This window comes from Mercenaria mercenaria, chromosome 8, assembly GCF_021730395.1.
Source record: "Mercenaria mercenaria strain notata chromosome 8, MADL_Memer_1, whole genome shotgun sequence".
Lineage (NCBI taxonomy): Eukaryota > Metazoa > Mollusca > Bivalvia > Venerida > Veneridae > Mercenaria > Mercenaria mercenaria.
Window position 1 is genome coordinate 45,003,607 of NC_069368.1, and position 26,637 is coordinate 45,030,243.

General features: G+C 35.2%; 1 protein-coding gene across 16 annotated transcripts in view; it reads left to right on the forward strand.

The window, feature by feature from the left end:
- Positions 1 to 26,637, forward strand: part of LOC123566454 (unconventional myosin-IXa-like) — a 117,344-nt gene that overhangs the window by 57,919 nt on the left and 32,788 nt on the right. For 10 of the 16 annotated variants that reach the window (XM_053549820.1, XM_053549826.1, XM_053549827.1 and 7 more), the window contains 11 exons: positions 1,042 to 1,233; positions 7,014 to 7,136; positions 8,121 to 8,270; positions 10,119 to 10,288; positions 11,878 to 11,910; positions 16,760 to 16,930; positions 17,414 to 17,587; positions 18,459 to 18,510; positions 21,373 to 21,492; positions 22,760 to 22,789; positions 25,204 to 25,381. In XM_053549820.1, the coding sequence (XP_053405795.1) occupies positions 1,042 to 1,233; positions 7,014 to 7,136; positions 8,121 to 8,270; positions 10,119 to 10,288; positions 11,878 to 11,910; positions 16,760 to 16,930; positions 17,414 to 17,587; positions 18,459 to 18,510; positions 21,373 to 21,492; positions 22,760 to 22,789; positions 25,204 to 25,381 (1,393 nt within the window). Of the gene's footprint in view, positions 1 to 1,041; positions 1,234 to 7,013; positions 7,137 to 8,120; positions 8,271 to 10,118; positions 10,289 to 11,877; positions 11,911 to 12,031; positions 12,047 to 16,759; positions 16,931 to 17,413; positions 17,588 to 18,458; positions 18,511 to 21,372; positions 21,493 to 22,759; positions 22,790 to 25,203; positions 25,382 to 26,637 lie in introns of all 16 variants that reach the window. The other 6 variants (XM_053549822.1, XM_053549836.1, XM_053549821.1 and 3 more) reach the window with 5 other exon arrangements.

The following is a 26,637-nucleotide window of genomic DNA, read 5'->3' on the forward strand; positions in this document are numbered from 1 at the left end:
TGAGTAGGAAATTTTTTTCTTGGGAGTTGATTTCAAGGACAGACACAACCATGAAATCCATGAATATTAATTATTACACAGTTTAACAGTTCTTGAGACATGAATAGTCAGGACTGGTGTAGTTACAGGTGCTTCCCAATTGGGGTAATTTAGGAGTATGAGCCCTGGAGTCATGTTCTTTGCTTGCAGTCTGACACTGTCATTTGTTTATATCAGTCAGTTCACTACCGCCTCGGTAGCCTAGTGGTAGAGTGTCGGCTTTGAGTGCGGGAGGTCGTGGGTTCAATCCCCGGCAGCGTCATACCAAAGACATAAAAAATGGTACTAGTAGCTTCCTCGCTTGGCGCTCGGCATTAAGAGGATAGTGCTAGGACTGGTCAGCCCGGTGTCAGTATAATGTGACTGGGTGGGGTATCATGCCACGTGTCTATGGCGTGATATTCCAGTGAGGCAGCACTATAAAGTTGGGCATAATGCTCACTGCTATAAGTAGACACCGTCGTTTATATGACTGAAAAATTATTGAAAAAAGACGTTAAACCCGAACACACACACTCACTAGGGATTCAAACTCTCATTACAAGCTAAGCAACTGAAGGAAATGTTTTGAGTGAAACAAATCTATATGTTGGACTTTGCTTTAAGGCATATTTAGACTTAGCCCTAATTTAGTTACATTCCATTTGTCTTAGCTTGATCATTTGATTTGTGTGTAGATTTGTTTGACATCAATTTCTGCAAGTTTTCAACAGAATTCTATTACAATTAATGGCTAGTTAACATAGTGATACTAAGTGTAACTGGATACCTTAACCATGCTGACTTTGTTCTCCACAAGTAGTAGACAACTTCTTCACTTGAATCACTTTGAGTTGAAGATGAATTTGTTAGACATAATATCTTTTGTGATATTTTTACGAAGAACTTGCCTTGCGGAGGAATCAAACTAATAACCCGGAGATTGGAAGTCTTCAGCTCTGCCTACTCCTCTAACCTAGTGTGCTACTTAAAAATAAATAGTTACGTAATATTCTTTTCCAGTGGTCTTTATCACGACTGATGGCGACACTGAACCAGGCAAATCCATTCTTTATCCGATGTATCAAATCTAATGCGGAAAAATTGCCGTGTAAGTTGGATGACGTTCTGGTTCTACGGCAGCTTCGCTACACTGGAATGCTCGCTACAGTTCGTATCCGACAGTCCGGGTACAATTACAGACTTCTATTTGAGGTGAGTGTTGAGGCTATTATACCACTGTTGTACACATATTTCGGGGATGGGGAACTATGTTTGAATCTTAGTATGTCTTTCTTCTTTTCTGTAACTCCTTGACGTAAGATATTTTTAGTTGATAAAACTGTAGTATCTGTCTTTTGTCAGAAAGTTAATCAGTATATTGTACGGAAATAAGTAACCTTGGAGACTAGTGTCTGTATTTAACTAATTATTGAAGCAGATGGTGGAAGTTTCAAAGTAAAAGCTAGTCTTGGGGTCTGCGCATTTAGAATTTTATATGCTAAAGGAGAAGTAGCCAGGGCTTCAGTTTGCCATTCGATAGTTTATGCTATTGGATGATGTAATAATGGGGTAATTTAGGGAGTGCAGTATTATTTCACAAAAGAATGAGTGAATATTTCTCGATGCAAAGCTAATTATCTCTCTATTACATGTGTATTCTTGGTGATACTTTACAAAGGATATACATTATGTTGTTTTGCCAAGTAAAATTGATAATATCAAAGTTAATGAATTAAAATTACATTACAAAAGACTTCATGCACCGAAGATGATATTTGCAAGTCAATATGGAAGAATATTGACGTCTGAGATTTATTGTAAGTACACAAAGATTGAAAATACTTATGTAGTAATGACTTAGAAAGAAAGGTCTTCATCCTTTATGTATAGATGAGTTACTGGTGGAAACAAGATGAACTTTGAAGTTAATGTTCTTGATAAAGAATCAAAGTGTTTCAAATATATCAGAATAATCTCACACAATCGTTGCTTGGATGACCCTCTACTGAAGTAATTAAATCATGTTAATTTGTTTGAAAACTGTAGCCCCGCTGAAACTTATTTGTGCTATAAAACTCAGATGAGCGATCCATGGCCACTTAGCCCTCTCTATGAATTCTGACGTCTGTACAATGTCCAAAAACAAGTCAAGTTTAATGTTGCTAATTAGTGACTCAGTTGTTATGAAACAAGCCCTATATGGATGGTTTGCTGATCAATTATCAAAGCTGTTTGTACACAGTGTGCAAAGAGACTTAAAATCTGACGTACTGAGGTGATGATAAATGAAATAGCAAAAACATGATTTATACGTCATTCTTTAGTTGAAATCCTCTTTAATCATACTGTTTATCATTCCCCCAGATTCAAATTATATGGGAGCAATAGTGGGGTCACATGTATGTCTGTCTGTCAATCTGCCTGTAATGTAATTCTTTTCCTGCGGCATATATCTGAACCTATACAAGGGATTTTCAGTGTACATGTACATCATACGGAGAAAATAAATCAGGTATGACCCAGGTCAATTGGTCCAAGGTCAAGGTCACACCTGGATGTCACAGGTCAAGTACTGCATATGTGAATATTTTTTACATCATACAAAATATGAGAATACCCAGTTGAGGGCATTTTGCCTGCAGAAATGTTTGCTTTTATTAACCCTTATCATGCTGGACAGGATTGATTTTGCCTTTGTGACCAGTGCAGATCATGATAAGCCTGCACATCCGTGCAGTCTGATCATGATCTGCAATGTTCGCCATTCAGTCAGTATCTTTTTTTAGCTCACCTGTCACATAGTGACAAGGTGAGCTTTTGTGATCACTCTTCGTCCGTCGTCAGTCCGTCCGTGCGTCCGTCAACAATTTCTTGTCTGCACGTTAGTGGTTTCATTTATGATTTTATTTTAACCAAACTTGCACACAACTTGTATCACCATAAGATCACGGTTCCTTTCTTGAACTGGCCAGATCCCATTATGGGTTCCAGAGTTATAGCCCCTGAAAGGGCCAAAATTAGCTATTTTGACGTTGTCTGCACAATAGCAGCTTTATTTATGATTTGATTTTTACCAAACTGGCACACAACTTGTATCACCATAAGATCTTGTTTCCTTTTTTGAACTTGCCAGATTCCATTATGGGTTCTAGAGTTATGGCCCCTGAAAGGGCCAAAATTAGCTATTTCGACCTTGTCTGCTCAATAGCAGCTTTGTTTATGATTTGAATTTAATCAAACTTGCACAAAACTTGTGTCACCGTAAGACCTTGGTTCCTTTCTTGAACCAGCCAGATCCCATAATGGGTTTCAGAGTTATGGTCCCTGAAAGGGCCAAACTTAGCTATTTTGACCTTGTCTGCACAATAGCAGCTTCATTTATGATCTGATTTTAACCAAATTTGCACACAACTTGTATCACCACAAGATCTTGGTTTATCTTGAACTGGCCAGATTCCATCGTGGAGTTATGGCCCCCTAAAGGTCCAAAATTGGCTATTTTGGCTTTTGCAGCCATATAGAGACTTCATTATGTCTCCCTCCCCCAGGAGACATATTGTTTTTGCCCTGTCCGTCCGTCCGTCAGTACGTCCGTCCGTCCGTACATCACACTTCATTTCCGAGCAATAACTGGAGAACCATATGACCTAGAACCTTCAAACTTCATAGGGTTATAGGGCTGCTGGAGTAGACGACCCCTATTGTTTTTGGGGTCACTCCGTCAAAGGTCAAGGTCACAGGGGCCTGAACATTGAAAACCATTTCCGATCAATAACTAGAGAACCACTTGACCCAGAATGTTGAAACTTCATAGGATGATTGATCATGAAGAGTAGATGACCCCTATTGATTTTGGGGTCACTCCGTCAAAGGTCAAGGTCACAGGGGCCTGAACATTGAAAACCATTTCCGATCAGTAACTAGAGAACCACTTGACCCTGAATGTTGAAACTTCATAGGATGATTGGTCATCAAGAGTAATTGACCCATATTGATTTTGGGGTCACTCCATCAAAGGTCAAGGTCACAGGGGCCTGAACATGGAAAACCATTTCCGATCAATAACTAGAGAACCACTTGACCCAGAATGTTGAAACTTCATAGGATGATTGTACATGCAAAGTAGATGACCCCTATCGATTTTGGGGTCACTCCATTAAAGGTCAAGGTCACAGGGGCCTGAACATTGAAAACCATTTCCGGTCAATAACTTGAGAACCACTTGACCCAGAATGTTGAAACTTCATAGGATGATTGGTCATGCAGAGTAGATGACCCCTAACGATTTTAGGGTCACTCTGTTAAAGGTCAAGGCCACAGGGGCCTGAACATGGAAAACCATTTCCAATGAATAACTTGAGAACCTCTCGACCCAGAATGTTGAAACTTCATAGGATGATTGTTCATGCAGAGTAAATGACCCCTATTGTTTTTGGGGTCACTCCGTTAAAGGTCAAGGTCACAGGGGCCTGAACATTGATAACCAGTTCCGATGAATAACTTGAGAACCACTTGACCCAGAATGTTGAAACTTCATAGGATGATTGAACATGCAGAGTAGATGACCCCTATTGATTTTGGGGTCAGTCTATTAAAGGTGAAGGTCACAGTGGCCTGTTCATGTAAAATCATTTTTTGGAAATAACTTGAGAACCACTTGACCTACAATGTTGAAACTTAATAGGATGAATGGACATGCAGAGTAGATGACCCCTATTTATTTTGAGGTCACTTGATCAAAGGTCAAGGTCACAGGAGCCTGAACAGTGACTTGAGAACCACTAGGCCAAGAGTGTTGAAATTTAGCGGGATGACTGGACATGCCAAGTAGATGATCCCTATTGCAGCCAACCATCAGTGTCTCTTTGACTTTTGCTCCTGACTCCTATTGACTTCTTGCCTATAGGACTTTGCACTGGGGGAGACATGCGCTTTTTTACAAAAGCATTTTCTAGTTTATGGTTTTATTTGATACAAACTTCCAAAATATCTTCAACAACAATAAATCTTGGATTCCATGACAAATCAGATCCAATCGTAGGTTCCAGAGTTATTTTATATCTGATTACCTCCCCTGATTGTAATCAAAATGGATTTATATCAGTAAGTACTTACAGGACTTATTTGAAATTTCATTATTGTCATTAGTTGGACTGAGCCAATCAGGGTAGATAACTATGGACTGATTTTCTGTCAAATTACCTCCCTTTATTTCAAATTAAAATGGGTATATCTCCGTAACTTAGATACTGATCTGAAATTTCATTTATGTCAACAGATTTATTTGGCAGATCCTTCTTTTGTTCACTTACAATAATTTTCTTTTTAATTTCTTCCCTTTTATGTTACTATAAATAGCTTATTTTGAGTAACTTTTTTATTATTGGCCGTAGGGAAAAACCGAGACCACTTTTCTATGGTACAACACGGATGGTACCTCCAATTTTTAGGTGTATTTTGACATATCTGTACCTTTTAAGAATTTTTTTTTTCTTTTTAGTTAAATTTCTTCCCTTTGTTGTTCCTGTCCTTTGGAGTTAGATATTTTTTCTGAGGACCTTCTTGTCCTCAAGTGCAATGATAACAGATGAGCGATATAGGGCCATCATGGCCCTCTTGTTTTTAACATTTAATGGTACTGTCCAAACTGAAAGATTGACAAGTTCATTATAGAAATTTAGCAGGGTAAGGGTTAAAATAAAAAGTATAAAATCAGTTTGTCAAAAGCAGCAATTGTAAAGTGATCTGCTGTGACAGTTTTGGGTTACATTATCATTTAGTGTTTTGTTGCCCATTTCAGCAAAATAATATTATGCTGATAAGTTATGTAAAATGAAAAAGATCATATGCAGTCAATCCTGTTTATAAACACACCCTTTGGAGAGACAGAAAGTGGTCTGTTTTAGGAGATGGACTTTATTCTCTAGTTAAAATATACTGTAAATATTAACCTTTAGCTTGCTGTCGGCAAGTGATTCTGCCTTTGCGACCAGTGCAGACCAAGATCAGCCTGCATGGACGTGCAGGCTGATCATGGTCTGCACTGTTCGCTATTCAGTCAGAAAATTTCCTTCAAATAATAAATGATATTGCCCAAATTGAATGATGGACCAGTCCAATTTAAAAATTTAGCAGGCTAAAGGTTAAAGTAGGTAACAAAACTGTCAGTATTTAGAGCCAGGTGGTCTCTGTTCAAAGGCAGTCATTATTTACAGGTTTGACTGTATTTCCTATATATTTCACTGAAAATACGTGGAAATGACAAAGGTTCTACAGAATTGAAGGCTATTTGACTTTAACCTGTGTGTGGTTTTAATTTTGTGAATATTTTTTGTTCATAAAATTATCAAAAATTTCCGTGTGGCAAAATTAACCGCTTGTACAATACTTTAAAAGTCTTGTCCACTATTTATCTTCTAAACCACCTGAAGGATTTTCGTAAAACTAGCATTAATTCTTTGTCTCTTAGTGCACAACTTAAGACCATTAGGTGTAATGGTAAGGTCAAGATCACACTGAAAGGTCAAAATTTAAAAAGCTTTATTTCATCTTAAAATTTGAGGATGACTAAATAACTTAACATACATATTCAGAGTATGACAAGAATCATGCACGACTCAAGTCTCTAGTTTAAAGGACAAATGAGAGTTGAAGGGCATGATCATAACATTTCACCTTCCCTGTCGAAAGCAGTGTCCAGGAGGTGCTTATCAACGTCAATGATAGTTCTTATATTATTTTTATATTAATTATCACTGTTTCCGAAGAATTGACTCATGTGAAGTTAAGATAAACAGTCATGATGGCGTATACTATTATATTAGCACATAAAATGACTAACTATGATACCTTATTTGGTAGATACATACTAAGATGCTAAAGGTTTAGGTTGTCAGGGTATATAAAAGGCAAAATGCTGTTGTTGAAACTTAAGTTACCACTGCTTGCAATCAGTAACAACACAAGTTTTATTTTGTCATTGGCAATTTCAGGAATTTGTTCAGCTGTACAAGATTCTACTGCCGAAAGGTTTATCGAGTGGAAAGGAAGACGTGTCGCAATTTCTGGAGAGTATGAACATGAACCAGGACAATTACCAGATCGGAAAAACCAAGGTTGGTCACCCTGACTTACTTTTCTTTCTTTTAGGACTGCCTTTTAGCCTATCTGCTTAGTTCAATAGGGATTATGTAGATTTGTGGATTGTTGGATTACGAGTTTGATCCTCTGTCAAGGCATATATGTTCTCCATGACAATTTGATCGGAGACATTGGATCTGAAGTCAAAAGTCCTCCGCCTCTGAGTCATGTGGAGAAGTTGACAAGTACTTGTGGAGAACATTGGAAGGGGATATCTGCCAGTACTTAAACACTGCTTTATGACAATTATATCTTTGCTTATTATACTTGCCATACAAGACTTGGGAACTCCCATGTGCCTTTGAGTTGTTTTTCATGTATGCTTAAGTTGGTAATGTATAATGCTTTATGACATATACATCTTGGCTGTTAACATGTGTTATACCAGAAAGGTAAGTTGGTTATTCCTCGGCTGCTTAAGTGACTTATTGTATTTGAAGACAGTCGTATTGAATAGTTCGGAGTAATTTATTTTATGAGGAAATTTTGTATTTTAATTTGGCTCATTTTATGTTATGCTTGACTGTGGAAAGATGTTATCTTCAATTTTAAACAATAACAATTAGGCACAAACAAGTAAGCACCAAGAACATTGCAATATAGAGCAAAACCCAGCACATATAATGGTAGTCTTAGCCATTGTTTTCTCAAACATTAACATCATATGATTATAGAAGACTTCAGGCTAGCATTTCTGTTAAAGTGTAATTGAATCCATTGTTTAAATGGATATGATTTTAACTTCTTATGCAACGACTTTTCTGTTTGGAAAATTGGCTGTACATTTACCGATTTGCCTGCAAAATATTGCTGCAAAATCAAGAAGAACTGCTTATGAAGTGTTCTTTTTTGAAATTGCTTTTGACAAGGATTGTTTTATACAACAACTAATTTATAAGAACACTTCAGAAATATGAAATAGCAGAACATTTTCCATGTCCTTGTCGTTATTTATTCAGGTGTTTCTACGTGAAACAGAGAAGTTGTTAATAGATGAGTGCCTTCATCATGCCATTATGAAACGTGTGATCACTATCCAGAGATGGGTGAAAACAAAAGTTGAGCGAAGGAACTACATCCAACTGAGAGAAAGTACTGTCATCTTACAGGTAAGAGAGCTACCTAAGCATGCTATATCTTTAAAGTCATTATATATTGTCATATTGGTTTAGCTGTATCTTTCCTTCTGTCCATTCATCTATCTGTCCATCCATCCATCCATCCATCCATCTCTTATTGGATGTATTTATGCATGTTATGATGAGGTATTTAATGTTTGAACTGGCACTCTATCTGTTAGACTGTCTTGTGTACTCAACCCCTACAGTTTCCATGCAGTGCAAATTCTAAACTACCAAATCCAAACTAAAGATAGAAAATCCTTCAAACACTTCTCTTGAACCACTCATGCATTTGTACCAAGGTTGATCTGTAACATCTTTTTCGTTTTTGAGATCATTCTACCGGACCTGTTTTAGAGGCTGCATTTACATGAATGGCTTGAAAGACCAAACTTGGTCTTAAGCATCTTTGTATAACTCTCTTGCCTAAACTGTTCAAATAATTCTGGCTAGCAACTTTCACGGGTTGCCAGAGCTTGGAAATATGGAAAACCTTTATAACTACTTTATCTTATGAATCACTCAGTGGATGTTCACCAAACTTGGTCAGAAGCAATGTCAAAAGTCTTGTTTGCATTATTCTAACAAGCAATTTCAGGGGTCATGAGTTACTCAGTATTGCTGTCAAGAATGTTTTTACAGATTTCTAGGCCTTTAACCCTTATCATGCTGGACACGATTGATTCTGCTTTTGCGACCAGTGCAGATCATGTTCAGCCTGCACATCCATGAAGTCGGATCATGATGTGCACTTGTCGCCATTCAGTCAGTATCTTTTTGGTAAACACTAGTGATGAAACGATGATCGAGTTAAATCGAATAATCGTCGCCGGCAGCCGCAGGTCGCCGACTATCGATGTTGGAGTTCTGAAATCGATGTCGCTAGCGCTTTTCGCGCAATTGATCCCTTTCCGTTCATTCCATATATCCGTAATTTTCATACATTTCGTTAATTAAACCGCAAGGGACGTCACTCTCACACGTAAAATGGCAGAAAAAAGTGTCCATGAAAAGTTCGGTCGACTGTGTGGGCTTATTTTGGCTTCGAAAAAACAAAACAAGGACCACCTATTAAAGAAAACCTCAACATGCAATCTGTTATTTGCAAACTCTGCCGAAAATCATATGTGAACAAAGGTATGTTTTCGTACCCAAACTATTCGAACTCTTCGTAATTCGTATGGACTTTGTGAATTATTTAACAATGATCCCGATGTACCTCTCTGTGTCTGTCAATTTGTCAACCTTATTTTGAAATAGTCTTGAACTGTCTTGTTTTATTTATCTTATCAAGCCAACGAGATTGAGATTAAATTAATCAATTTTATACTTATAGAAATTTATAGTTAAAAGTAAAAATGCATTCCCTAAATACATTAAATGTATTCACCATGATCACTTGACACTTGTTATTGGTTTAATTTACTTATCAAGAAAAGTATTTACGAGTACAATTTTAATAAACATCCCTAGTCCCAAGTAATGATAAAAGCATAGTATATTTTTGTTTTATGAAATTATCTGAAATGTATTGCCTAAGTGGAATCTATAATAAGAGTATAATTATAGGTAAGTCTGAATGCTTTTACTTTCGATTATATAATCGATTGTGAATCGAAATAGCTGTTCAGATTCGATTCGATTATCGATTTTGTTTTGAAACCGATTTTACAACACTAGTAAACACCCCTTTTAATAGTTAATGGTACTGTCCGAATTGAAAGATGGACAACTTCATTATATAAATTTAGCATGGTAAGGGTTAAAGTGTTTGAATTTAAGAATTATGTCACTTTAGAACCTATTTTCATTAGTTATTATTATTTATTTGTCTAGAAATACATTAGACGGTTCATTGCTCAGCGAAGAGTAGAAATGTTCCGAGAAGCTGTATTGTTGATACAGCGTTGCTATCGAGGCTCAAGAGAAAGAAAGAACTACCATCTTGTCCGACGTAGTGCCATACGTATTCAGGCTCATGTCAAAGGCCATTTATGCCGAAAAAGGTTTGTTTTATATTTTATTTATATAACCCAGCTGAAGAAAATTTGAGTAAACCCTAGAGCTAATTTGGTATCTCTTTATATTTGGATTAAAATGGGATAATTTAACTTGTTAATGTGGGAAAAAGTTATTTCAGAATTACAGGTAGTGTCCACGTAATGGTATTTAACTCTTAGCCTGCTGGCGGCAAGTGATTCTGATTTTGCGACCAGTGCAGACCAAGATCAGCCTGCACATCCGTGCAGTCTGATCATGGTCTGCACTGTTCGCTATTCAGTCAGTAAATTTTTAGTAAACACCCCTTCAAATGATAAATGGTACTGCCCATATTGGAAGATGGACCAGTCCATTATAGAAATTTAGCATGGTAAGAGTTAACTGTGTGTAAACATTGACAAATATTTTGTAAAGTTTGGTTTCTATGGGTAACTCGGGTAATTTCCTAGTATTGCTTTTAGATATGGAACGTTCGCTAAATGATGCAGAAATTTATCAAAATTTTGGAACTATTACTGACTGTGCCTTGTGAATTCTTAAAGAAAACTAAGCAAAAAAGTTGTATGAAATCCTCAAATGAAAATTTATAATGAACTTAAAAGGGACCCACATATTTGTATGTAAACTTAGTGAACAAGCATAATAAAATTATGTATGCCTGTCTGTATTGTGGAACTGATAAATTTGTATGATATGTGCTAGAGCCAGTTATATATATATACTAGCTATAATATAAGCAACTAATTTATGAAAGAGTTTGTATTCATGAGATTTGTCCTTATTTAAGCAGCTTTTGTGTAACTTTGCATTGCATATTATAAGCTCCAGTTAGAATATTATGATAGTTAATTATTTACAAAGTAATCAAACCAAGGTTCTATACATCATTATTTTTCATGGAAAATAGATTTTGTGGAAACAGAGCATATTACATAAAATTTAATAAATTTGTTGTGGAAAGTCCCAAATATATTCTGATTATAACATGTTGGCTTTTGCGGATGAAACATAAAAATCCTTCTTTCTTTACCTATTGTTTTCAAAGTAAATGCAACCGACATCACCTACACTTAACACAGCATCAGTGCTCAGTGGTGTATTACCCCAAAAAAGGAGGTGTTTTCCAGTTTTGAACTTTACTTAGTATTAATATACAGTCACCAAACTTGGCATATAGCAAGTTGTATGTAGTACTAGCTTCTCTGGGTTACTGTTGCTATAGATAGAAAAATGAGTTCTGCACAATAATGCTCAGAGTGGCATATTACATGGAATTTTGTATGTAGGTAGCTATATAGGGCAGAACAGTTGGGTGATAACTAGGGTCAAGGTCACTTTTTAGTCAAGGTCACCGATGCTAAAAATAGAAAACTGGTTTTTAGGCAATTTTTATGTCTCTGAATGTACAGTTTACATCAATTCTAGATATTATTTGGAAATAGGGTTATGTTTGTGTATGTGCAAGCTATGCACCAGAAGTCATGCTTATATCTGTTCTTACAAGCTTTGAGATATGGCTAAAAACTTATGTATCCATGAAAAATATGATGTGCGCATGTGCCTTAAAGTAGAATATGCTTAATATATTTCCCAGTTCACGACACAAGGGCATGTGTGAGAAAAGCAGGTAGATACTGTAGGAGTGAAAATGCTTGAACAATATTTTGCCCTTTTAGCTGGGACTTTTGCGCATTTTTGATTAACATGTACTTATATAATGAATTTTATGATTCATGGCTTACTTATAGACCTGTGAAGAGAAGGTTTGTTTTATAATAGCATGTAGTTTAGGACTGATAGCCCCAAAAATAGATCTGTTGTGTTTTCTTATTACCTGAATTTCGCTTGGTTTCTGTGACTGATGATCAGATGTCTGTTGTAAATTTAATATTGAAAACAAAGTACACATGTTTCTGCCTGGTCTCATTAGTTCTCCAGATTATGGATGAGGAACAGCCTGATAAATACTTTTATGCCAGCAGCTTGAAATATGAAAACAACACAGATTATTTTTGGGCACCTTTTTTCTGTCTTAGTTTTCACAACGGAATGGAACTATTTCTCTGTTGATTTACTCAGTATGTAAGCACTTTGTAATATATCCAAGGTTTATCCAAACTAGTCTCATCTGTAATAGTGGTGTTTTGGTTAAAATAACTGCCATATATGAATATGATAGAGGAAACGGTCATAAAGAAGAGGTTATTGCTCCAAATAGGTTAGTTTACTTTTAATCAGGATGGAATTAATATCCGTTTACATATACACATATGTGGAAGTATTTTATCTTTGGAGGTGTCATTAAAAGAGGTTATTCTCTTGAGTTTGACTAATTTATCAGTATGATGGTCTGTAGAAATTTTATTCTTGAATGCAAGGCAGGCTTTTCCCGTGTTATTGCAGTGCTAGGAAAACTCGTCTTACACCTCTAGACACCCTGAGGTGTAAGATGACTCATGTGCTGAAATATATGAATGAGTGCTTAAATTCATATGCTACTATAATAAGATTAACTTCATTTCTTCTATTAATTAAAGAATACGACATGCAAGATCTATCGCTAGTCGAAGGTGCAGATGGAAATATCTGGCTCTCGGGGTAACTCTGCACAGCATGTTACCGCCTAAACAGTTACCCTCAAGCCAGATACTTCCATCTGCACCTTCAACCTGTGAAAGATTCTAATATTAACGATTCAAGTATGGGGTGTAATAGAAAAGCTAGCTGATGATGCGGAGCCTGCCCAGTATGCCCAGTAGATAAGAGCACCAGAGCACCTCAGGAAGGCATTAGGTTTGAATCCTGATTGAGGTGTGTATTCTCTGCAATTAACCCTTTTCCAATCAGTACTCCACTGGAAACCTATACCTACTGGGAACATAGATCTGTGTGATCTGAAAAGCCTGTCTGAACAGAGATATTTGCCTATGATAATATTTTGCCAGTTATTCACATAAAAAGTAGGGGGTGTTTCACTTTAAACTATTCAAAGTAACAAAGGCCATGCAAAAAACATAACAACACATGCACAGGATGAGATAATTAAATAAACTTACAGTATGTGACACTTGCTAAGATTTTAGTGGAGAGCATGTCTATTTAATCCCCACTCAATTAACACTAATAATTTCCAGTCATTGACACTTAGTTGATATTTGCTGATTTCCTCTGATATAAATTCTTTTTTTATTGCTTTATTTTCCATTTTATCACATCTTACACTGACATTATTTATGCACAATTAAATTCTGATTATGTACAAACTTGCAATACATTCATAATTATATATAAACACATAAAATATATACTATATACTGTAAATGAAATTGTATTATATATATCATAGTTGAAATATTTGTCTATATACATGACTAAACAATATCTCCCATTGATATTTACATTTAACACTTCCATGATTTGTTTACTGTTTTATTTTTTTGTACTTTCTATTAAATAAAAAAAAAATCAACAAAATTAATACAGATTTTATTCATATGCAAGTAGTTCAATTTGACACCTGACCAAATGTTTCTTTGAAAAGCTATGAGATAAATAGATAAATAAAATTTAATAAATGAATAAATAGAGTCTGCTGACATTCGTGATTTGAGTCCCCATTTTGTCGGCTTGTTAGGTATTTACTGTTTCAGCAAAAACCGGCCTTTGAAACCAATCACTGCTTCATCAACTGACAGATTATGACTTGGATGGGTAATATCACTCTTGAAATTTCTGTTATAAAGGTGTATAAGTGGCCAGACTTTGAATAACCTGTCGCGATATTGTCAGTCGGATCAGGCTGATCACGGTTATTTGAGATGATTTTTCAACTTACACCAATGTTGAATAGGCATGTTTTGGTAAAACCCTCAACTCGAAGTCGGTCATCGGAGCTCCAGAAATATTTCACATAATGTTACGTTTTCTGACGATTATCATAACCAAAGAAGAAAGTCCGTATTTCATTTGCTGTTGTTTCTCCCTGAGCCTCCCAAACATCATCATCCCTTCAGTCAAACTGTTTTTGTTTATGTTGAATTTCTTGCCTTGTACCAGTACCATAAAAGATTTGGTTTCTTCAGCAATCTTTAAAAAAAAATGAATCAAACTTTGTGTCAAAAAAATTATAAAATCTATTTGATATTTCAGTCAAATTTTGTTCGCCATCACGAATAAAGTCCCTAACATACCTCGATGAAATATTCGAGTCACATTTCAATAATTCATCAACGGTCGTAGGTCTTCCAAAGGGGTGTCACATTCCGAGTTATTTTCTATTTGTCACGAGTATAATTCTACTATTTCAGACGTATCGGAGTCGCTTGATAATTTCTCTGACCAAATATCACTAATATTCACATCTGAATCTGGATCCCGATGTAGAATTTCGTAAACATCGTCGTGACAGAATTGTCCGAAATCTCTATCGCTATCCGCCATTTTGGTACATGTACAATTTTATTTTCTGAAAATGAGTTGGGGATTTCCAAAATTTGCTGTATAAATAGTAACGTTTTGAAAGCGAGACTCGGGCATGATCGTAAAATGAACTTTTCCTAACCGATTTAAACTTTTAAACCAATAAGTTTTCGTCGTTTTCAATCGGAAAAAGATGAATATTACACAGCGCCTGAAACCGCCGCGAATCGTTTGTAGACGGCACGGGCGGATTGAGGCGTTTCATTGGATAAGCGATAAGGGCGGATTGGGGGATATGATTGGAAAAGGGTTAATGACTGTAAACAGTGCATATTAGGTAATCTATCTTTCACTTCTGATTCGTGTGCAATTCTTGTCAGCTAATACAGGTTAATCCTGATTATAAATCCAGGGACACCTGCTTTGTTACAGGTTAAAACTTAAACTTAATAATACATTTATAAAATGAGCTGCACCATGAGAAAACCAACATAGTGCATTTGCAACCAGCATGGATCCAGACCAGCCTGTGATGGATCCAGACCAGCCTGCGCATCCATGCAGTCTGGTCAGGATCCATCCTGTTTGTTAACAGTTTCTCTAATTGCAATAGGCTTTGAAAGCAAAGAGAATTGATCCTGACCAGACTGCGCGGATGCGCAGGTTGGTCTGGATCCATGCTGCTTGCAAATGCACTGTGTTGGTTTTCTCATGATGCAGCTCAAATATAGTTTAGTGCATTGCCTGTAATCAGAATTTCCTTCTTGCTGATAAGTCTGGTATCTTACAGGTTGAAAATGCATGGTGTAGTCATAGGGTTCTTTGTACTTCCTTTAGTTTTGTGATGCAGAAGTTCATGATAATGTAGTTTTTTCTCGAAACATGGTTAGGAACAGCATGGCATCTTTTAAAGGAAGATACTTTGTGTGATTTAATATAACCTCATTTGAACTGTTTCATTTTGATAAATCTGATGTTAAAATGTTTTATTTCCCTTTATGTACATTTATGAATGTTCAATTCAAGTCATTTTATAGGGAAGGGGTTGGGATTTACCTCATTTGTAAGTAAAAGTGGTGTTATTTCTGCCGCAGTTCCTTTAGATTTATAATATAAAGAAATAATGAAAAATTTGTAAACCTTCCATTTGGGTATACTGTACTTGAAACAGTATTTAAGAATTCTAGTTTGTAAATTCTTTTTAAAAAATACTGAAAAAAAGGTTTAAATATATGCAACTTTTTCCCGTCTTTTCTGCCTTATTCAGTTTATGCACCATTTGCATGAAAAAGGGTTTTCTTGATTGTTCTTTTTATGATTTCAGGTCTTAAAAAAAAAAAAAAAAAAAAAAAAAAAAAAAAAAAAAAAAAAATGTCATAGTTTTATTGCTTGTGGATATAGTTTTCCTCAGTGGTGTGTTGTTTAGATGACACTTGCTATATTTTATGAAAAAAAATATATTCACCTTCACAAATATGTTAACCGGTTAATCAATAAATTGTAGCTTATTAAAGTATTTATTGTACCTTTAATTTAATGTGGTATATTGGTCAGATTATCACTAGCAGAAACTTCAGACCTTAAGATTGGCTCGATGTGACCAGTCACTTTTTTCAAAGTGCTGCTGAACATATTTGTAAATTGACAAAATGTATGTTCATATGCCAGTACTATTTTCGTTCATAGTACCATAATTTGCCAGTAATGGCATGATTTTAGCAGATATAAAACTCTTAACTAGATGAACTGATTGTACAGTCATAGCTGTTTGAGCATAAAGTGCTCAAATATTACATTGTATCACTCCTAGTGCACAATTTCATAATTTTTGCATGTTTAATATAATGTTCTCAAGTGTTTGATAAGCCACACACGTACAATTAATAACTTTCCGTTTAACATTAACTACATTGACAATAAAATATTCAGCTAGATTCAAAAACTATTCTGTAAATAATTATAAAACTGCGAATGCTGCTTATAGTCTGACCCAGATATTAATCATGGTTGACCTAATTTCGTAGATCATAATACGGGATACATGTGTTAAAATTCAGGTATCGCGAGATGGAAGCTGAGCTACGGCGACAGAGAGCTGAACGTGAGGCAGTTAAACAGGCAGAGGACATGCACTCGTCTACAAGTGATGAAGGGGTACTTCTCAAAGACAATAGTGCTGATGAGCTTGAGTTACAAGGTGCTCAGTATCAGCGGAGAGACTCTGAAGAGTATGTTTATTGCATAATTTTTTCCATCCAAATAAGAGATATTGTAAAATTAGAGCTGTTTCTTTGCAAGTTCAAGTTTTTTTCTGAAGCTGATCTTGATCTGATTCTATGATCAAAATGCAGCAGTTGTGGTGAGTCTGTTCCAAAATACTCAAATAAACATGTTCTGAGTCAAAGATTATAAAATGTGTGCTTGCAGAAAAGTTTCAGAATGCGACCTCATTATTGGTCAGGTTCAAAACAACCAATTAGATACTGGAGTTTCATTTTGATCTCCAAAACTTTCAGACTTGGGATCTTCATTTTTCCCAAATAATAGATTTCAGAGAATATGAAATTAGTGGTTTCTTTACAATCAAACTGAAATTAATGAAAAAGAAAGTCTTTCTCATGCAGGATACTTTAAGAAAGATCGAAAAGTATTGTTTTAGTCATAACATACCTTGAAAACATTTCTATTGTATACAATTACCTGCGTTACAGAAGCAGTGGTATATTGGATGACTCTGAATCAGACACACTCTCAGAGGCAAAAAGCAGGGGGGATTCTGTATCTTCCCCTCCGGCCACACCCACAAGCCAGGGCCCCGAGATATATATTGAAAGCTTGCCAGGCTCAAAGGACAAGTTTCTCACAGAGACTGGCCGATCTTCAAGGTAAGTTTTTATTATTTATACATTGGATAAATATGGAAAACTATTTTATGTGTTTGTAATGTAAAGTTAGTATGATTGGAGACTGGAGTTCAGTTTTATATATTATATTGTTATATTATACCAGATTTACATAGCACCCTTTTCATAATAAACATGATGAAAGGTGCTTTACATAGCACAAAGGCAGGCACCTAGGGTGCCAAATTCATCCTCTACTAGTACAGAGAGAGCGATCTGACCAGAGGGACAGAGTGAGACAAAGCCCCTAGAACAGAAAGATAAGGCCTGTCTGGCTAACTTAGCCTAGCTCTTTGCGAATAGACAGTCAGGTTCTTAAACATTCCTGATGTATAGCAGTGACACGCGAAGCCATCTTTCCTGGGAAAAATCAGTACTGGCCTCTTAGTTAGGTGGGAGAGAATCAAGAGCGTCTCAGAAATTTCCAGTGCCTGGACTGGGATTCGAACCCAGACCTCGATTGACTGTCAAGCGTGTTACCACTAGACCACCGGGACACCTGTGTAATATGGAATGTACATGAACACGTGTCCAATTAACATACACAGAACAACATATTTACATAATGTTCCATTTGTTATGTACCTGGCAAGGAGATTTTCCTTGTAAAGATACATTATGCAAAACAAAGACAATTTACACAAGCTAGTGCAGAATATGTAGCCAAAAAACTGCAACTGTGGTGACCACTGTATTCAATTTTTTGATGATACACAGATTCTTATATAGAATTTCTTTGGATGTGTAATATGTATTTAAGGCTTTTAAGATAATTAGTAGGCAGGAGACGTTGGTAACTCTGTTACAAATTCTTGTTTCTTCATTATCAATTTGTTTCAATTTATTTTAACAGAGTGCAAGACTTGGCTAAAAAGTTTCAATCTCCAGGGAGTCAGACATCAGATGTGAGTATATTTTATAGGTCATATTGTAAACTTAATAATTATAACTTGATGTAACAACTACATGTTGGCCTCTATCTTTTCTGTTTCTATGATTATTTTAAACTAATTAACTATATATATTGAATTGTGCAGACTGATCGGGAAAATAAGTTGAATATTTAAATGGTGTGTTTGGATAATGTTAGTAAATTGTATATTGATTTTACAAACCTTTTTTTTTTCCTAAAAGAAGAGTTTTTTTTTGTCTTATCTCTAGAAGTTTAGAAGGGTAGGTAACTGCAAACATTTTTATATAATAAGTGTTTGATCTTCTAAAACTTACTAATTGAAATAATCCTTATCATTAAGAAAAGAAGCAGCTTAACAAAGTTTTCCTGTATGGCTTAAAACTGTTCCTTAAGCTTCTTTATAGCTGTACCAGTTGAAAATATTGTGAAATATTTCATTCATAGAGTTTTATTTTGTAGAAATTGTATTTACTGTGACAAAGTGTGTTTTTTTTGTGGCTGTTAACTGCAGTAGTTTGTAAAAAAGAAAATTGCTGACTGCATATAGGCATTGGCTGTTGCTAGCTGTTGTTAATACTTAAACATGCAGTGTTACTATAGCAACTTGTATGAACTTCTACAAACTAATGTTTTTGAGCACCAAAAAGATTTCAACAAAGTTTACTGTACATTTGCGAATATCTGCAGGATTTTGATTTGTATTGTTATTCAGTAAGAATCTGATATGTCAAAATTTTGAACACTAAAATATTTGTTGAATTAAGAAGTACATGTTATAAGAACACGTGTAAGGTATAATTTTGTACATTTATGAATATCTGCAGGATTTTGATTCATATCATTATTCAGTAGACGTCTGATATGTCAAAATTTTGAACATTAAAATTTTTATTGGATTAAAAAGTACATGTTTTAAGCATACATGTTAGATATAGTTTTGTATTTGAAAACTTGTGACGAGTGGCTTGATTAATTTGTCATACAGTTTTTCACTGATTCTTTTTATTGTACAGAGGAAAGTCTTTCAGGAATAGTACACTGATTTTTATGAAAATCGATCAGTTTTATCTAATAATTAAAAAGTAACAAAAGATTTAATCACTAATAAGAAAATGCATCAGTATGCCAGTAGTAAATTTTGGCTTACTAAGTTTCGGCTTTGCCTGCAGCAAATGTTTGCTTTATTCTTTTTACACTTCTTTATTAAAGCAGTGTCACTTGATTACGTGTGCACTTGGTAGATTTTAATGAAATTTCGCACAGAAGTAAATTTGCCCATTTCCTGTCATGCGATCATATAAAATATGTATGTTTTGTGTGTTTTATTTTTGAGAAATTTGATGTTGCTTAAAGAGAACTTGTTACTTTCAAGCTGATTTTTATGGCATGTTAGGAGTAATTATTTACTTTTAAAAAATAAATTTTTGTAATTAATTTTCGGAAAATAGAAAAAGCTGACAATTTTCATTCTGTCAAAATGAGACAATGCTGGACATTGTGGGTTTTAGATATTTGCAAAATGAATTGTTTGCCCCTGCTTGTACAAAATCATGTACACAAATTGAAAAGTCAGAGTAGTTTTATCACAAAACCGAAAATGTTAACATTATATACTTACTGAATTGCTGTCATATCAGTAGTCAGATTATTTGCTCAGGGTTTAAAGCCATGTTTATTTATTTAAAAACATGGCTACATGGGGTGTGGCTAGTTTTCGCTATGTAAACAATATGAAAAACTAAGACATTTTTTCCCCTTTTGAAACTGCTTACCTGAATTCAGAATAATTTATTACACAAAATTAATGTTCTTTGGGTGACTTTCAGTTAAGTTCCTTCTAGCCCTGCCGACATTAACCCTCTCCCTATACTGTTTTGTGGCTATTTTTTGATACTGTCTCTTTTAGTGTCCTGTGTCATCACTCCACCCCTTTGTAGTGTGTTATAAAAAAATATATTTTCCATTACCAAAACTATTCAAGCAATCTTTGAAACTGAATCGGGTGATCTAGAGCCCTTATGACACTTATTGATAAGGTGTTGATACAAACGCTGTTTACAAATTCTTAGCAAGTGTAAGTTTTCTGTTCAATGATATACATGCTGTGCTTGTGTGTTGCTGTGTGTATTGAAATTTGGACACTGTCCATTTCTACTGTGTTCAGTTGGAATAATACGAGCATGTTTTTGATTGGTAACTATGCAACATAAATGTAAACACTTTAGTTTACCAAGAACCTTTCTTACATCACATCCCAATGCCATATGTCCGAATACGAAAACTTCAAAAATTACCTACATAAATGAGCTAAAATGGTAATTTGTGATTTTAGAAATGTAATCCTTTTTTTTTTTACATTCTAAGAAATGAAACTGAATGAAATAGAGTTGTGTCCTTTATTTCTTGCACTTTAAATTCTCCATTATTTGTTAAAGATATTTGGATGCTTGCTTCTTGTTTGTGCATGCACTAGTGCTCATGCTCCGTACTCTTATAATTGTGGTTTTTGCATGTTAGAAACATTCCTTTGTTGCACAAAACCAAGTTGTTACCAATATTTGCTATGCAACAGAAGTTATATATTTCCTGTTAAGATGTTTGATATGTGGATGTGCATGGTTTTCTCGATTAGATTTCATGTCTGTCTTTACAAGACTGATGTGTATATATGTATATCTTAGAATCAGAAATAACTTGAAACTCTTTTAAACAGATTAACTAATTATGTAACTTTGTCTCTTTGTATGTAAATTTTCTATCTTTTTTTATGATAACAGATTATGTAATCTGGTCTAATGATGTGTAATCCCTAATTTTATGTTCTTCTCTGATATAATGGCATGTATTACTCCAGGACGTTGATGGTCGACCCACGCCTGACATCATATATGTTCCACGGGGATCATCTGCTAGAAAAAGGCCGCCTAAAATGTCACCCGCTCCTCTAGCGAAGCAGGAGTCTTTCTCAGACCTGGTGTGTGTGATTTTCATGTTGTGTGCTTATAATGACACTGTACATAAAATGAAGTTTGCTTAGAAAAAGATTATGGGAGAAATTTTTAGAAACAGAGTTCTAGATAAAGTTCAGAGTTTCCCCTATTTCTCGTCAGTTAAACATTATCTTTCCTCTTGTATAAATTTTCTTATTTTCTATCTTTGGAGATAGTAAAATTTAGCTATTTCTGGTTAAGAATATATCTTCATGTGATTTCTTGTTTATTTTAAGATAAAAATACTCACTATGTATCAGCAATAATATGAATAAACATAAAAACATTTTTTTTACTAGAAAAGATTTCATTTTGCAAGATTGTGAAAGCTCCGCACTTAATGACGAAGAAAATATTTTCTAAATCCTCACTGTTTGAATAACACCTTATTAATCTTCATCTAAAAGCCTTACAATGATTCACGGGGGCGAAGGTTGGGGGTGAAATTGTCATATATTTAAAGCTTCATTTTATTGTCAGTGGTCTGTGGTTCTTGCTTTATATATTCTGTGATACAGAGCCTCGTTTGCATGACAACCTGTTCTGCTATTATATTGTTCTGTTTAGTATCCTTCTTTCTACTGTTTATGAGGATGTTTCATTTTTTTGGGAGTTTTTTTGTGTTTATTTTTTTTTCAGGTTTTGTTGATTTTTTTTTATAGTCATGAGTGTTGGTTATTAGCTGGGTTAGAGTGAATTTTGAAACTATTTTTCTATTTAAAGCTTGCATAGGGAAAAGTCTATCAACAAGTTCTACATTTGACAATTCAGTTGTCAGTCGTAAAAGTTCAAAGTTAAACTACCTGCCCATTACTGAAAGTTCAGTGCCTTTGGTCTTGCCAGACATTTCACTGTGTTTGACCCTATAAAAGCAAGGTTTAATGTTGAGAAAATTTTCAGAAAGAACTGCTACTGATACCAAAATCACAAAAAAGAGATAGAGCACACCCTAAACACGCACAAAAAAATGATGGGTCACTATATCAAATTGAAAAAATCTGGCAGTTCGATTATTAAATCTATCATAAAATTTGTCTATATTTGGTCATTTGTATTAATATAACGATTTGAATGTATTTGATTGTATTTTCCTTTCAAGCATATTTGGGAGAAAAATATAGCAAAAACCAACACGTGTACACCCACCCCTTCTAGATTGGTATAGAGATTGTTTTGTGAGGTTTGCAGTTTGAATTGTTTCCTTAAAGGGTGTAATACTCTATAAAGCACTAACCCCTCTCTGTACTACAGGTTGATCTAGTTGATGGCAAACTTGTTCAAGTAAGTATGACCAGTCCATTCCCATGTCTTGAATTACTTCCCTTTAAAAACGGTGCTGTAACCAAGGTGTAAATTGTCTTCCTTTGGCATGCTGTGATCTCACATTACCCTCTCTTCATGAAAAAAAAAAGCATCGCTCTGGACACTTCTTCCTTGTGCTTGCTAATACGTGTTTGTTTTAACTATGTGTTATAAATGTTTGACTAATCCATTTGTATCTGTTGCAGCTGTTGTGTTGTCGGTAGATACCTCCATGTTGTGCTGTGTTGTACTAACATTTGTCTTTATGTTGCATCCATTCCTTTATGTAGTCAAACAACTTTTACAAAGATAAAGTATATTAAAATCACCATTCACCATTGCTGCTGTTTGAAGATGGTAAAATATAGCCTTTTGACCAGGTTTTGAAGTTGAAAACATGGTTGTTAGACTGCTGACGGCATTGGGTGGGCACATGGATGGATGGTTGGCGTCAGGTTCAATAACTTATGTTTGGGTTGAGGTATTGAAATGAAACTTGGCCTATAAAAAAAGTTATTGTAAGACCAAAGTTGTCTTTGGTAAGTCAAGGTCACTGTTAATAAAAAAAAATAGAAATAAAAAGATTCCTCTTGGTCTGCACTGGTCGCTATTCAGTCAGTACAGTTTTAGTGAACACCTCTTTGAATAATAAATAGTATATAATAAATCGCATTGCCCAAATTGAAGGATGGACCAGTCTAATTTAGAAATTTAGCAGGCTAAAGGTTAAGAAATAGTGCTATTTACTTGACTAGGTCAGAATTGACAAGAACAAATATAATTTCTATTATGCAATAATCACAGAATAATGGATGAACTGAAGACGTCGCTTCTATTTCCTGGCTTGAAATCACATTTCTAATGATTGCCGTTATATTTTTGTGATATAATACTGCATGAATTCAGTCTTGTGATAATTTATTGTATGCTTGTGACAATTATAAAATTTATGAAGCAAATCATACTTTAGTGGAAGTCTTCTTCTCATGTTAATTTACCCGTTATTGTAGCCGTTAAGGAAGTAAATAAGATATACTGCTGAAATTTTGAACAGCGTAGTGTGCAACTGCACATCAGTATTAGAACAAAGCCAGAACTTGACCGTTGACAGAGTTCATGCTTGGTCATTAGTTTTCGTGATTGGTAAGGGTTCTAATGTCTGTCTGGATTGAGTATGTTGGCGAGGTTTTATATTCGCGAGATTGCAAAAATGTTATCCTACTTGAAATGGAAGATGGAGCATAGTATATTCATTTGAAAGAACCAATACATTCACTTAACCCTGAAAGCTTGAAACCATGCACTTTGCCCAATCACTCAAACAATACTCTGGTAAAACTGTACATTCCGAGGACTGTTAAAGGTATTTATGTCTCCCATCACACAGTGGTGTGGGAGACATATTGATTTACTCCTGTCTGTATGTGTGTCTGTCTGTCACAAAGCTTGTCTGCACTCTAAGTCGAACATTTCTAATCCGATCTTCACCAAACTTGAACAAAATGTGTTTGCTAATAAGTCCTCGGCCAAGTTCGATAACTAGCCAAATTGGCCCAGGCACTTCGGAATTATGGCCCTTGAACATAATTACCGATACAGAGTTGTAGACCGGTTACTCCAACATGTGAATACCAATAGGCCACAAACAGTATACAAAGACAGACTTACTATTCAGATGATTAGGGAGTTGTGGGAGACATGTGCTTGCGCTTTTCTCAAAAGCACCTCTAGTTCTTATTTGTTTTAAATGAATTGTAATTTCAGGTGTTTTAGCAAATGGAAAAATTTAGTAGATAGACTAGAAACTAGATTTTATTACCTCTTTCTGTTTTTGTGAAAGTAGAGCATACAGAATCATTTGTAGAAAACCACTATTTCCCTTTCTTTCCTCCTTTGAATCATATTCTTATTGTTCCTTGTCTCAAAATTGATTAAATGTGAAGGTTATGTGTTAAGGCCACTGGCTAATGTATTACTGCTGCAGTATTTTGTCTCCAGACCACATTGATTCACTGTAAAAGTTACATGTAAAAGGTCTCTAGCTAAAGTATTACTGTTGCAGTATTTTACTTCCAAATGATAAGCTGCCAGGATGCTGCTAATAACTGGAAAAAGAAATAAATAATCTAGTGGACCAAATAGTGGTGTTTGCAATTAATTCAGACAAAGTTAACATCTGAACAACTTTTAAGATTACTCATTCCTACATTTCAGAGATTGTTTTTTTTTTCTTTACAACAGGTTAATGCATTTGATTTGCAGGCAGAAAGTATTCTTCTCCTTTGCAAAGCAAGCTTATATCTTTTGATAAGTAGAGTTATCTAATCTTTCCAGAAATTATTTTCATGATATTTTAAAATTGATATCAAGAATATGACATGTATATATTTCAGGATTCTCCCACGGCATCCGATGTACGAGTGTCACCACTTTCTCCAGAAAAAATGCAGCTGGTTGAAGACGCTCTCAAGAAACCAAGGAGTCATACAGGAGAAAGTCTGCATGCATCAGCAGAAGATGTTTCCATTAGTCCATTCAAACGTGTAATGAAAGGAGCCAAGCATTTTGTTGGTAAGATTTATTTCAAATCATAAGTGAATATAGAATTTAGAAACTGGCAATTAGAGCTCCAGATAAGATTTCAGATAAAGTGTATTTTACCCCCTATTTTTTTTCGAAATGGTATTTTAACCCCTGAATTTTTTTCAAAGTGTTTTAAAATTTCAGAAGGGTAATTATAGTGTTTTCAGTACTTTAGAGGGTTTTGTCACTATAATTTACAGGTATATCGTAAACTGCTAATGGATACCACAGCACTGAAATAAGATTTCAGCCTGCCTATTTAGCTTGATAGGGAGAGCACAGATCTAGGGATCTTGGGGTTGCGAGTTTGATCCTCGGGCCAGACGTGTTCTCAGTGGTGATTTGATAGAAGATAAAAGGTCTACTATCAGCCAGTTATGCTTCAAGGGCCAGCCCTTTTGATTTTTGTTTTTCTAACTTTTTTCATTACCACAGAATTACTTGCATAGCTTTTCTCACAAATTCTTACTTGTCATATCATTGGTGATTGGTGCCGAAATGTTTACACCCTTCGTACCATCCCTATTACATAATTATTGTAAGATATTTGATGTAGAAGTTACAAAAGAAGTTGTACATTTACTATACCACTTGTTGCTTTCTAAATTGAACCAAGTATAATGGTTCACTTGATTGGATAAAGGATGTGCTCGATTTATTTTTAAAAAATTAGTGTGCGCCAGTACATTCTAGTTTGATTTTCGCGTGTATGTTGCAAATTTCAGAACATATAACATCTTATCTGGAATTCTGGTTAATTTTTATTAGAACAAAGGAAGAGATACATTGTTTTACACTATACCAATTACTCTTCTCCAGTCAGCAAAATGTAATCTCACCATGCACCTGTCCTCAATATTCCTTATTGGTGGATGCAACATTTTTAGGTTATAATTCCCCCATGTCAACCAAGTGGTAAAAGGCTGTTGACCAATAAAAGTATTTGCATGAAATTCAACGTCAGTAAGTGCTCAGTGACATAATGAATCATTGACATGTATATGAGCCGCACCATGAGAAAACCAACATAGTGGCTTTGCGACCAGCCTGGATACAGACCAGACTGCGCATCCACACAGTATGGTTAGGATCCATGCTGTTCACTAACTGTTTCTCTACTTGCAATAGGCTTTGAAAGCGAACAGCATGGATCCTGACCAGACTGCGCGGATGTGCAGGCTGGTCTGGATCCATGCTGGTCGCAAAGTCACTATGCTGGTTTTCTCATGGTGCGGCTCATATTT